The sequence below is a fragment of the Parasteatoda tepidariorum genome, chromosome 8 (assembly GCF_982258835.1).
Source record: "Parasteatoda tepidariorum strain Cologne lab strain chromosome 8, Ptep-v5.0, whole genome shotgun sequence".
Taxonomy (NCBI): Eukaryota; Metazoa; Arthropoda; class Arachnida; order Araneae; family Theridiidae; genus Parasteatoda; species Parasteatoda tepidariorum.
The window spans coordinates 3,293,329-3,308,005 of record NC_141762.1 but is presented as its reverse complement, the minus strand read 5'-3'; the positions used below and the strand labels follow the sequence as shown (position 1 = coordinate 3,308,005).

At 29.0% G+C, this 14,677-nt stretch overlaps 1 protein-coding gene across 1 annotated transcript in view; it reads left to right on the top strand.

Moving 5' to 3' along the window:
• The window catches only part of Dhc36C (Dynein heavy chain at 36C), a 117,334-nt gene extending 111,330 nt beyond the window's left edge, over window positions 1–6,004 (top strand). Inside the window, exons 54-55 of the mRNA XM_087149732.1 lie at window positions 3,885–3,988; window positions 5,685–6,004. Of these exons, the coding sequence (XP_087005858.1) occupies window positions 3,885–3,988; window positions 5,685–5,891 (311 nt within the window). The 3' untranslated portion in view covers window positions 5,892–6,004. The remainder of the gene's footprint in view (window positions 1–3,884; window positions 3,989–5,684) is intronic.
• The last annotated feature ends 8,673 nt before the right edge of the window (window positions 6,005–14,677 follow it).

Sequence of the window (14,677 nt, the reverse complement as noted above, 5' to 3'; positions counted from 1 at the left end):
GGCGAATAAGCAGGCCAAGGAAGAAGTTGCATGCGTTGTGCTGAACAGAAGTCTCTAACAGTCCGCGCAACATGTGGGCGTGCATTATCCTGCTGAAAGATAGCTCCAGGGATGCCTTGAAGGAAAGGAACGACTTCGGGCTGTAGCACTTCACGGACGTATCTGTTGCTATTGGGATTACCCTCAATTCGTATCAAATTGGATCGTCCATGATACGAAATCGCACCCCAGACCATAACTCCGGGTGTTCGACCACTATGTCGTTCAATAATACACTCAGGAAGGCAGCGTTGACCGGCATAACGTCTAACACGAACACGGCCATCATGGGTCCACAAATTGAAGCGTGATTCATCTGAAAAGACAACTTGGTGCCAATCAGCTCGCCAGTCTCTGTGCTCAAGAGCCCACTGCCGACGCAGCCGTCGATGATCCGCCGTGAGGGGAATCCTGTATAATGGCACCCTTGCACGCAATCCACGGCGCAGCAGACGACGACGAATTGACGAAGCCGACAATTGTACACCTGTAGCAGTAGACCAATGTGCTGCCAGCTGCCTGGAGGAAGCTGTGCGATCATTCACCGCCATGCGGAGCAGGTGTCGATCATCGCGCTCTGACGTCACCTTCTGTCGTCCAGTGCCTGTTTTTCGAGTTGTTCGGTGCTCGTCGGTCCACTGCTTCCAAACTCGCATCACTGTGGAACTGTTCCGCTGCATACGAGCTGCTATTGCGCGATAGGAAAATCCTCCTTCTCGAAGGCCGATTATCCTCCCTCGTTCAAACTCCGTAAGTTGCTTGAATTTCTTATTCTTCCGTCGTGGAGGCATACTCAGGTCTCACTAAACGTTTGCCACTAACAAATAATCATAGACTATTTTCAACGTCCCGCTACAGCACTTTATTTATACGCTTTCAGCATCAATTCAGAGGGCGCTGCGCGCGCCACGCACGCGCGATGGCTCTGAAACTTTATTAATTTGCATAATATCCTATAATTGACATTTGCTGCGAATTTCATTTGATTCTGATGATTCCTTCATGGTGTTGCATTTTCTACAAACAGCAGTTTAATTCAGCAAATAGACCAATTTTATAGTGTATTATAATACTAACTATATATATATATATATATATATATATATATATATATATATATATATATATATATATATATATATATATATATATATATATATATATATATATATATATATATATATATATATAAGTTCAAAATGAAGAATAAAAACAAAGAAAGATTATAGACATATGAAAAAAAGGGGGTGGGAAATAATAAGTAAAAAAAATAAACATTTTATTAAAAAAAAAAAAAAAAAAAAAAAAAAAAAAAAATTGAAATGTTAATTAAAAAACCGGAAAAAAAAGATATAATCTTTTCTTCAGCCCACACGATTATATCCGCAAAACAGAGTGCTTTCTGATATTGTATCAATAAAGCCAGAGCAAAATATATTAATACAATAGTGTGAGGAGCACTCAAAAAAAATTTTTTTATAAAAAAACTACATAAAAATAGATCATAAAAAGTAAAAATAACATGTAAAAACAGATAATAAAATAAAATAAAAAGAAAAAACATTAAAAAGGGGGGACTATAAAGCGAGTAGCAAAATCATAACAACTTACACGGACGGATATTTTTCAAGAATGATTTAAAAATGTTTTCGCAGAAAGATTGCCAGATTACAAAATATGAAAACAAAAAATGAAAACAAAAGCCCAAATTGAGTGTAACAAGAGGGTTTTAAAGTGTCGTTCTTACTGCACTGCTGAAGTGATTTGTTATTCTGAGTTTTGATTTGTTAGTTACCAAGGATGGGCCCGAAATGGATGTGCGCAAGGTATTGTACTGGATAATTTTAAAAATTGATCATAAATAGTTTTAGACGATAGATGTTTATTTAAGAAAAAATATAAAATAGAAAAGAGAAACATAAATTGCCTGCTTTGCAAATAATTTTAGCTGCGGATTTGCACGATATGGATTAGCACATAGAAAAATTATTTAAATTATCAAAGAAAAAATTTTAATAGATAATTTTAACACGGATTTGCCCGAAATAGATTTGCACATGGAAAAATTAACAAAGAAAAAATTTTAGCAGATACTTTTAACCACGGATTTGCCCGAAATGGATTTACACATGGAAAATTGTATAAATTAATAAAGAAATTTTTAGCAAAAATTTTATCCACGGATTTGCCCGAAATGGATTTGCACATGGAAAAACTGTATAGTTAACAAGGGAAATTATTTAGCAAAGGAATTTTTAGTAAATAATTCTAACCACGGATTTGCCCGAAATGGATTTGCACATGGAAAGATTAACAAAGAAAAATTTTTGTACATAATTTTAGCCACGGATTTGCCCGAAATGGATTTGCACATGGAAAATTGTATAAATAAAGAAATTTTTAGCAAACAATTCTATCCACGGATTTGCCCGAAATGGATTTGCATATGGAAAAACTGTATAGATTAGCAAAGGAAATTATTTAGTAAAGGAATTTTTGGTAAATAATTCTAATCACGGATTTGCCCGAAATGGATTTAGTGTTTTCTTGTATTTATATATATATATATATATATATATATATATATATATATATATATATATATATATATATATATATATATATATATATATATATATATATATATATATATAATAACAATTACTAGATGATTTTACAGCGAAAATAGCATTTTGCTTGCTGTTCTACGTAAAAAAAAAATTCTTAAGCAGTTAGAAGTGGCATTTTTTTTATTTTATTTTAAAATTTAAACTATTCTCCTCGAATTTTTTATAGATTATGTTGCCATTTTTCTTACTCATCATGAATACAGTGTTACAATAACTCAAAATTTTTAGTACATTGTGCTTAAAAATTAATTTATAGTTATAATTTGAACTTCGCAGCGAATATTTTTTTCTATTTTTCTCTTAAAGGCTACTTTTATTAAAAAAATCGCCAAGGAAAAGGTTCAAACATATAATCTCTGTTCAGTAGGAACTTTCAATAAATTAACGATAGGAATAAAAGTGTACCATAAATCTTTTTAAAGTATTTAATAAATCTTGTTAAGAAAAGAAAAGATTTTGTTTTGCAAAATGGGAGATGAGCCAAAAAATATTGAGAACCTATGCTATACTCATTCTCCTATTCAGAAAAATTGAACAAAAAAGTGAGAGGCTTTGGAGGAAAGGTGTCTCCACTTCGAAGCTGCTAGAGAAAACTATAACCACTTACTAAAATGTAGAAAAGATTCGTTGAAGTGCTGCCATTTAGTGTACTAGAATATACCAATTATTGAAAATAATGCGTGGCTGTAATACTGAAATCTATTGAGGTATGTGTTGAGGTAAATCTATTGAGGTATGTATGTAAGGTATGTGTTACATCACACATCAACAATCTGGTGTCACCAATAAAGTAAGTACTGTGATTAACCTAAAATTGTTGGTGCAGGAAGTAATATGTTCGCTTTCTCGATTTAAAATTTAAATGATGCCCCAATTTATAAAGGCAAATTGTTTTATGACTTCATGTTGGTAGAGCTGTCCATAAATTATGTGATCTCTTTTGACTCTCATATCACCCTCATTATGAAACAAGATATTTTTTTCACACAGTTCAACAAACACAAAACATTTTGTCAGGATGCAATACTGATTAAGGTAACAAAGACCCGCAACATAAAAAAAACAAACTAAGTAAGCATTTAGAAAGGCGCAGAATAAGAATTAGCTTTTCTGAAGAATTCAGTATCATATCAATATTCTTTATTTTGATCCATGTTCTTTACAAAAGGAATTCTTTAGTGCTAATAAAAAGTATGATAATGATTTTTATTTCAGGAGTGTATGTCAGAGGTCTATTTTTGGATGGAGCTCGTTGGGACCATGATCGCTGGCTTCTGGGTGAATCCTTACCTAAAGTATTGTACGATCCTGTACCCATAGTAAGCATTCATTGTACGCATACTTGTACACGTAATTATATATATATATATATATATATATATATATATATATATATATATATATATATATATATATATATATATATATATATATATATATATATATATATATATATATATATATATATATATATATATATATATATATATATATATATATATATATATATATATATATATATATATATATAGATAGATAGATAGATAGATAGATAGATAGATAGATATATATATATATATATATATATATATATATATATATATATATATATATATATATATATATATATATATATATATATATATATATATATATATAGATAGATAGATAGATAGATAGATAGATAGATATATATATATATATATATATATATATATATATATATATATATATATATATATATATATATATATATATATATATATATATATATATATATATATATATATATATATATATATATATATACATATTACTGTGAATGACCGAAATAGGTGGTTGTTGACAATCTCATTGTTGCTTTGGTCAGTGAAGTGCCACTGCCCGGTATGCGCCCTACACTGATGTTTATCCAGTACTCTGAAAACTGATGTAATAAATCCTCAGCAGATATTAAAATATCGAATAAATATAATATTATCAACAAATTAATTAACATCAAACCTGATATAACAAATATTTTTAACTTTCGCAAAATGACTATGTGATTTCGGTCATTCTCGGTAACAGTATACATATCAAGTAGTACGAGAGTTCGAAAACTAAAGAAGCTGTCGAATATCTTAAGAAACCAAACTTTAGAGGTTGTGGTGGAGTCAAGTTTGGTGTTATGAGACAGGTTTCTGAAAATATTAGACAAGTTTGTTTTTATTTATTAAATGAAGATGTATTTTTGAAATAGCTGGCTTTACAAAAAAATTTTTTTATCGCATTTTAATTTTGCGATTACAGTGTCATCTGTGAACCAAACTTTAAACACCTTCAAATCGAATTAAAGTACTTTTTCTGGAAAATCCAAATCTGAAATGAAAAATTGAAGATTTAAAAATTTGAAGTTGAACCACGCCCGACTCTCCAGAAATGATTTTGGGAGTCAAGTTTGATATCATTTTATGTATTTTCTGAAAATTTCTTTGTTTTTTTTTTTAGGTTTTTAATATAATACAATTTTTTCGCTGTAATTGATCGTTTTCCCCCTTTTTGAACTCCCAGTATATGTAAATTCTATCATGTAGAAAAGTATAATTTTGAATAACTTCAGTTATATTTCAGTTTTCATATACTAAGATGTATTTATATACGAAGACCACACTTTCTTTTTCTTCCGTAACACGACAGTCACAAGTGGGCCCTGTCCTACCTCAGAATTCCATTTCATGCTGTCTTGTTCCAGATTAGGGTTTTCCAGTTTGTTATTCTAATATTTTTAAGGTCTTTTTCCAGACAGTCTTACTCTTTTTCGTATACTAGATGGTTTGGACAAGAATATCTTAGTGTCTCGACTCGTTCAAATCTTATTAGGTGTCCTGCCTATTTAAACATTTGCATGATAATTGCTTCTATCTCTTAAATTTCAATCGTAAATTTCCTGATTAATCCTACCCTTTTGTTTACAGAACATAGTATCTCGTCACAGTGTTCTTGTTTTTAATTATTACCTGAATATTTCTCCAGGTGTGGCTCAAACCCATTAAACGAGAAGATTTCGTTGGAAAAAACAGCTACTTGTGCCCAGTGTACAAGACGAGCGAGAGACGAGGTATTCTATCGACTACTGGACACTCTACTAATTTTGTGATATCTATGCTCTTGCCCACCGATAAACCCCAAGAGCACTGGATAAATCGAGGAGTGGCCCTGATTTGCCAATTAGACGACTGAACTCTGTTCTGTAGATGTACTTAACGGAAGAGTATTTTTGTATTCACTTATTTATCCTTGTTTTATTTCTATTTGTTCAAAAATAAAATTTATAGAAGTTGTTTATTTATTTACCAACATAACGTCGTTTATTTTGTTGAAAAATATTTAGAATCACTTCATATAGTTATTCCAGGGGAAATTATTGGACTCTACAAAAATTAAATTTATATAAGATGTTTAATTATTAACATAACGCTTTTATTTTATTAAAAAATATTTAAAATCACTCCATATAAAATATCGACCAAATCAGCCCATCTCAACCACGGCCTTCCTTGCTTTCTTGTTTCAGTGGGTCTAAAAAGCAATAACTTTTTTATTGCATTGCATTTATTTTATTTTATTGCACTCATTCGAATCACGTGATCCATCCAATTCATTTAATTTATTTTTATGTATTTAATAATTCCAAGTTATTTATAAATCTTTTACAGTTCAAGGTGAAATATCCAGTTACTATTTTCATTTACACTACCGAGTATACTCTGCAAAATCTTTCTCTCAAATATTGCGATACGATTTTCCTCCAAGTTTCAGAAGCATTTGTCAAGACGGGCCCAAATAGAGTTTTGTAAATTAAGAACTTTGTTTTTCTAGAAAGAAAGCTAGATTTTACAAATCTTCTCAGCCCATAGACAGCTCCATTCGTCAGATAGAGTCGGTTTTTTTATTTCAGAAGACATTCTGTTATCAATGAAAATTCTTTTTCCTAAGTAAGTGACACTCCTTGTTGTTTCAAATCTATAAGAACCTATTTCATCGCCTTCTGATGAGATTGAAACTTGCATTGTCACCAGGTACAGGACTACAGATGGGATTTGACGCATCTAGTTAGTTGGAATTTTGATTGGCAATGAAGTTTATTTGGCGAAATAATTGCGATAAATTTATGCTTTTAAGGAAATGATTGATTCAAATTTGCAATTTCAACTGTCACAGAATTCTAGTAAAGTGCTCCCTCGAATTATTAAATGGTTGAAATTTTGATCACAAGATTCTACTCTCACAATATAGGGCAAAATAAGGAGATTTTGCTACTCGTCAGTAGCCAAATGTAGCAATTGTAACACTGGCTACTTTTTCAAAAATTGAAAATTTTAAACGAATTAAAAAAAAAACTCTTAATATTAATAACGTAAGTCATTTATTTTGAAGCCTTTCTCAAAATATGGTAAACATTAATTAACAAAGCCAATTTCGAAAACGAAGAAAAATTTTAAAAAAGAAGCGTGACTTGAAATAAAGTAACTGGGTACGTGTAAGGCTCTTATACTATCATTCAGGAGCTCTAGGTACGTGCACTTCGAGAAGAAGACGATCAAATATACCCGCACATATGACCTATGACGTCAGCGCCAACTGATCGTCAGTAAATGAAATGGCGTGTCAAAGTTGAGCTAAGTTTTTCTACATGAGTTAGAATGTTAATCAAAGTGAAGTTAATTAAATACAGCGCTGTATCACACATTGAATTTGTTGAAATATAATCCTTTCTTAGATTTATTATTAATTTCTTTTGTGTACCTGACAACATCGATGCATAACTAGTTTGTTTATGTTGTACAGTCCGCAAAAAAAAAGATATCACCCTGAATAACTTTCGTTCTAATGATCGGATTTTCACGAACTAAGTGTCAATCTTAATGGTTCCTGGGGGTGACCTCAAATATGCTAATTAATTAGTGATAACTATTAATTAAGTTACGAAATCAGGCACAAAAACGTACTTTCTCTGAATAAACATGTATTTTTTTTTACATATTTGGATTCTTAATCTTCAAAATATAGGGCGTAACCACAATCTGGGAAATGTGGTCCCCATAGTTTGAGCAGGAGAGCGATTCAAAGTTTGGACCCCTTAATGTTAATTTCACTTTTTGCGTTTTTAGTCATATTTTGAAAGCTAATTAAGCAATTCAAAAAAAAAATTACACCCACTCATAAAACTCCTTTACCCAAAGATAATTTCATGAAAAAAATAATTTTTAATAATTAATTATTATTTTTATTAATTAATTAAATTGAGAATGAAAAATTTTTGAATTATAAGGTATGAATTTTTTTATACCACATTAATCTACATATTTGAAAAATCTAAAGTTTCAACTGTTTTTATTTATTAGGAGCTGAAAAAAATTAAAATTAATTATTTTTAAAAAAATAATTTGGCGACAATAAAGAAATAATTAAATGGGGAGATTAATATTAAAATGCGATTAACTTGTTAGGAACTTGACTTCACGCGCTTAGCGTAAAATTTCATTCATATCTTTTTCGCTAATAATCGTTTGCTAATCTTTTTATTTTTATTTCTTTCAAACTATAAAATACGATGCTACTTTTTTAGTCGTTTAATAATTTATTTGCAATTTAGTAAAGATATTTCAATACAACATTTTGAATAAAAAAACACTTTATTCAACGAATGTCTAGTTTTATAAAAGCGTGCTTCTGATAGAATATGATTATACACCAGATTGTGCTTATGTAATGTGATTATTTCTTATTTTTTTATTTTGTTTTTCAATAACTGATACAATTTCAAAAATATGTATACATATGCATAGATTTGGAATAATATATTTATCATTTTCTTGAATATATATTTTATAAATATTAATAAAAATACGTAGTCAACATTTTTAAGCATCTCTCACTTGATATTGAACTTCTTAAATTTCTCATCATCTTATAGGATAAACTAACCAATGAAGGAACACTTAAGCTTAGCTTGAATTTAAAAAAAAAATCATAAAAATTTCAAAATTTGTAATTTCAGCTAAATGATGGTGTCGACATATTTGTCATTAAATACAAATTATGTAAAAAAAAATTGATAGCTTACATAATATTGTTTTAAGCTTTTGATGGTTTAAATAATAAGTAGTAGGATAACCAAGTGAAGGAACAGTTCTTACCAGTAAATAAACACTAAATTTTCCAGTGAATGAACACTTAATTTTGAGAATGTTTGATGCTCGTTAGGAATCCATAGGCCACACAAATGTCTAAAAACAAGATTTTTCTTGCAATTACAACATATAACCACAGTTAACGTGGAAAATGTTACTTTTTTTCAGTCATGAAAAGGAAAGAAAAATATGTTTGAATATATAATTTAAAAAAAAAATTTTCATTTTTTTTCTCACAGTTTAATAGTCCGTTCTAAATTATGAATGTTTATCATTGTGTAATCCGATGATGTTTTTATTATTATTATAATCTGATCACTTTTTTATTTACTCTTTTCCCCATATTTTTTTAAGCTTTTTTTTTTTAAATCTTTTTAAGTATTTTTTTTCTCTTCGTCATACTTTCTGCTTTAACTTTTTTTTCAGCTCTTTCAATCTCTTTAAAATTTCGTTCTTTTTCTGAAATTAATGCAAAAAAGCAATTTTTTTCTTTTGATTTAACCTTCTTCTTTTTTCCAAATTTTTGGCCAATGTAAATGTATCTTCGAAATTTCTTTTGATTTTCCAGTACCATTTCTAGAATTCCTCACTGGATAATAAATGAGAAAAAGGAGTTTCGAAGTTTGAGTAGAATCCATCTCTCATTGACTCATATCTAGAGTGTCTTCAGCAGTATTTACCATTTACTTATGGAACCAATTGTTTTTGCAACTAACAATGCCTCAAGAGGACTTATCTCAAAATCAATTTTCACGATACTTTCATTATCAATGTTAGCTGTATCAGCTTCAGTGCCAAAATTTGATTAACCAAATGTTCTTTTTGAAATAAATTCTTCAATATTGAGAAAAGCACAGGCTATTGGATATTTGGGAGATTAAACTTTTCTGTCAAAGTTCCTTTAAAAATTTGCAACATAACTTGAGAGATTTCCTTCTCAAGCTTCTGAAGAAATGGTGCATCGTTACTGTCGAAGCATGTGTTTTGTTGATAAGCTGTCTTGCTCATTAACTTTTGGTGTCTGTTTCGCATGTATTTGTTAAAGTCAACGTTTTCTACTTCGAATGGAAATATATCGCATTTCATAAGAGCATTTTAACTTCATCAGTTGATGCCTCAAAATCTTATTTAAAAACGAATGTAAAATTTTCTCGACATACTTTTTTACAATTCTTTTGTTTTCAAGATCTAACGTGAGATTTCCGTGAATTAGGTAGAAAACTAAACCAGAAAATTTGTTTTGATGAACAAAACTTGCTCAGTTTTAAATTGATATGAGATTTATACCTATCCAGAACAAGCAAAATAGGGAATTTGATAGCATTTTTAATTAGCCATGGGTAGAAACATTTACAATATATTTGTAAAATGTAGCTGCGGTCATCGTTTTATTTCATGAATCGCTTTTTCCAATTAAATATATAGCAGGGACTGATTTTGTAATATCTCAAAGAATTCTTCAGTAAGGAAAAACTACCAATGGAGGTACTTTTTCTTTCCTAAGTACTTTAGAATATAAATCTTTATAATTTTTAGGGCCAAAGATTTTTCTCGTTTAAGGGCAGTATTCAACTCTTGTTTCATTCGCATTGTAAATGCAATCACTTTCTAAAGGGATGCCAGGGCTACTTCCCTCCTAAAGATTCTTCTAAAGCTCCTAAAACCAGTATTTCGAATATTATTCTCAAAGGGAAGTTTTGCCTTTTGAAATTATCTTCGCATTGCACTGAGTTATCGCCGGATATCGCCTTAAAAAAAACTTCACCCATTTTTCACCTGGATGATTGTATTTAAATGGATTTTTCTGACCAGTTCCCGTCAGGACGTTAAAGACTGCAATAAGATAATAATTTAGCTTGTTATTGGCACAAAGGCCTGCAAAAAAATTTTCTATTCAAGCTTTTATTATTATATTTAGTTGATATATTTAGTCAGTAAACATAGTTTATTAAGGTGTCTAAGGTATGATGTAATAACTAATCACTACATTTATAAAGATAAATAATAAATACATTATTATTATAATTCTTCAAATAAATTTAGCAATTAAATTTGCATTTTGAAATGAAATTGTTATAGGAACTATTCATACAACATTTAATTAAATTTTAGGTGTCCTCTATATCTCAGAACTATTAATTATCCATGTAAAATCATATTTCACACATACTGTTCATTCACTGGGAAATTTAAACCCATTGAAGGAACATGCCTGTTCCTTCACTGGTTAGAAGATTTTTTTTCCATTTTTAATGATGCTTAAAATTTATGATGCTTATGAGACCAATTTCCAAGTTTATGATGCTTAAAATAAATAAAGCGTAACTTCAATTACCATGTTTTGAATTCTCTTTTTCACAATGAGGAAAAAAACATTATTATACTTTATTTTAAACGTGTACTTTAAACGGATATCTTCAAACACTGACCTTATAATTTTGTCAAAGAAACAAGGCGTTGAACAGATACTAACAAATTCAGAACTTTTTCCACAGAAGACCCAAAGACCAGGTAACTCAATGCATTGTTAGATGACTTCCTATTGTTAGGTAGTAAGCTACTGTTTCCAATCAATCTAAATTAAAACGTTTAAAATCTTATTTTTTAAAAATATCTATCAAATGTTCCTTCACTGGGGTGTGTTCCATCGCTGGTTGGTTTACCCTATATCGTCTTAATCTTAAAAGAAATTTCCGGAAGAGTTCCGCAGAGCTATTTTACCAATTATTTAAGTAAATTTTGACATTTTTAAGAGTCTTATTCTTTACCCTTTTACGTTAATTATTTCTTCATTGATATACTTATCAATTTTTTAGTACTATAATTTAGGTTTTCTTTAAAGTAAAGTTCCTTTTTAAATTATAGTCAATTTTTTTTAAAGAATTATTGTCTGCTATCTAAGAATAAAACCTTGTTGAGAAATTAAAAACATTCCGCTGTTTAAAATTATTTAATGCAAAACAGCTGATTATTTACTAAGAATACTATTTTTTTGAAAAAAGAATATAAATTATTGATTGTCTTTTTTTTTTTTTTTTTTTTGCTTTTTTTTGCTTCTTGTGACTTCAACATAGACTATCTAAAATAGTGTTGATGCTTTATAAGTCACTACAAAGAGTATAAAGATACCGAAAATAAAAAGCTGTCGAATGCGTAGCCAAATTGAAACATCTCAGTATCTAAATCTTGAAATATCTTGAAATATCTCAGTCCTAACATCTTAGTTGTGAAATTAAATTTTTAATTATCTGACCACGTGTGATTCACTAACTATTTCATTATATCTTTTACTCCTTCCTTATGATACCAAGTAGATTTTTTTCCTGTTAATATACTGAATTTTTTTTGCTTAATTTTTTACTTTAGCACTATTCCTAAGATATTATTGTAGTATAATTTGTTATCAGGAAAATGCCTTATTTAAGCAGGAAATACTAAAAATTGAAATTTGTAAGAAGATTCCGAAGCCGTGCCAATTTTCGAGTCATCTGATTTTAAAAAAATGCTATAAAATACGCAATTTCCGAACTTATTTTAATAAAAAAATATTAAACAAACGTGGCAAGAAGGCTAACATACTTTTTACAGAAACTGTGAGAACTAATTTTTCCTATATTTCGTCAAAAGAGGATAAGAATGATATTGCTCCAAGGGACCTACTCAATAATTTTGCTATTTCCAGAATGAAATCTGTTTGATCGAAACATATTATTCCTTGAAAATTAAAACGAGGAAAAAATTAACTTTTATTATTTATCTAAGCGTATCCCATTTATTTAATGATAGCGGTATTAAGGTTAAGGATATGCGATGGAAGCCCCGCTTACAATTATATTATAAATGCATAAAATCATGCAGCTTGAATAATTTATTTTAAGCAAATTATTTAATAATTCTAAGCAAATAAGGGTGTAAAAATAAATTCGATCGAAATACTCCGAAAGTATACCCAAAAATAGGTGTAGAATAAACTTTGGAGTCAATATATAAAAACTATTAATCTATAATTAATCTATAATTAAACTATAATTAACTTGTAACTATTTAATTTCGACTCCTGGTGCTAGGGGACATACCATTTTCACATTCAACTTTTGAAATTTCAATTTTAAACGGAATTTTTTTTATGTCCTTAAATTAAAATGTTAAGGTTTGCAGCAACAAAAAAAATTGTACTGCATTGATTTTTTTATAAAGTAGTTGATTATTATTTTTTTCAATCTAAGAACCTGTGCCTATAACGTATATAGCTATAATATTTATATATATAATATTTATATATATAATATTTATATATATAGCTATATAATATGTATAATATTTATATATATAGCTATATAATATGTATAATATTTATATATATAGCTATAATAATTTTGTATATAGCTATAATATGTTATGTTAGATTGATTTTAGTATGAAATCCTCGAATAAATATAGTAAAAAAAACATAATCTAAATAATATCATATAAAAAGTTGTATTTAAATTCTAAAAACTTAGAAAATCATAAATAATTTATAAATCGATTCAAATTTTCTTTTCAAAGGAGATTAAAATAATTTTTTTTGCTTTTTGGACAGAAATCAGCTTAAAAATTGTCTATTGTCTTGAAACTTCAAGCTATTTTCCATTAACAATTAATTAAACCTCTCCGAGCAATCGCAGAACATTATTTCAATTTTTTTACAGTCATAGCGTGGTTGCCTAGCAACCTAGTGAAATTAAGCATTTCATGAATTAGTCAATGGGTTACATTAAAATATTCATTTGCGCTGGCGACTTTTTTTGGCGGTTTTCTGGACTATCGCCAAATATATAAACCTTCATTGCGACCCAATTTATGATCCAATTTTTTTAAAATTTTGTCTACCCCTAATTCAAGTGTCTAGATTCCAAATATGTAAAAACAAATACATGTTTATTCAGAGAAAGTACGCTTTTGTGTCTGATTTCGTAACTTAATTAATAGTTAGCACTAATTAATTAGCATATTTGAGGTCACCCCCCGGAACCATTAACATTGACATTTAGTTCGTGAAAATCCGATTATTAGAACGAAAATTATTCAGGGTAATTCGTTTTTTTTTTTTTTTTTTTTTTTGTGGACTGTACCGAGTATTTCTGGATTAACAATTAAAGATGTCCAAGATGGAAACACAATAAAGATTCTTTTCCAAAAAAAATTAGACAACCATGGTTACCAGTGATCGCCTTGCGGCGATAAGAATTTTCTTCGTAAATCGTATTTATATTATTTCCTTTTTTTTTTTTTGTTGAACAAAATAGTTTTTCGGAAATTTTTTTTTTCCTGTGCTTTAACATAAGGAGACAACAGCTTTAAGCATATTTGTGCATAATTTTGGCCATCATCATGATCGTTGGCGGGGAGGACGGTAGATATATGCTCCCCTCAATAAATAGAAACCCTTAAAAATCGTCATCAATATTTCAGACTAATAAAGAAAACTTTCGTAAATTATTATCGATTTAAATTAAAGTTAAAAATCGGAAAAGAGATATAAATAATTCATCTTTTTACCCACCTTTAGCAAATCGAAGAATTTTTTTCTTTCGGTGATAAATTTAAAGAACTATTGTGTCTGTTATTTGACTTCGTCTCTATTGAAAATTGGGCGCCAGTGACGCCCATTGCAACCATTATTATTCTTCAAATGATTCAAATTTATATTTGTTCGTGTGTTAAATTTCATGAAAAAGATAGTTCATATATGATTAATATGTTAATTCAAAAAAAGGAATTTCTCGTTTTACATATCAAAATTGAATTATTAATTTTTCTTTGAAAATGTTAATATCCCTCCCGCAACTT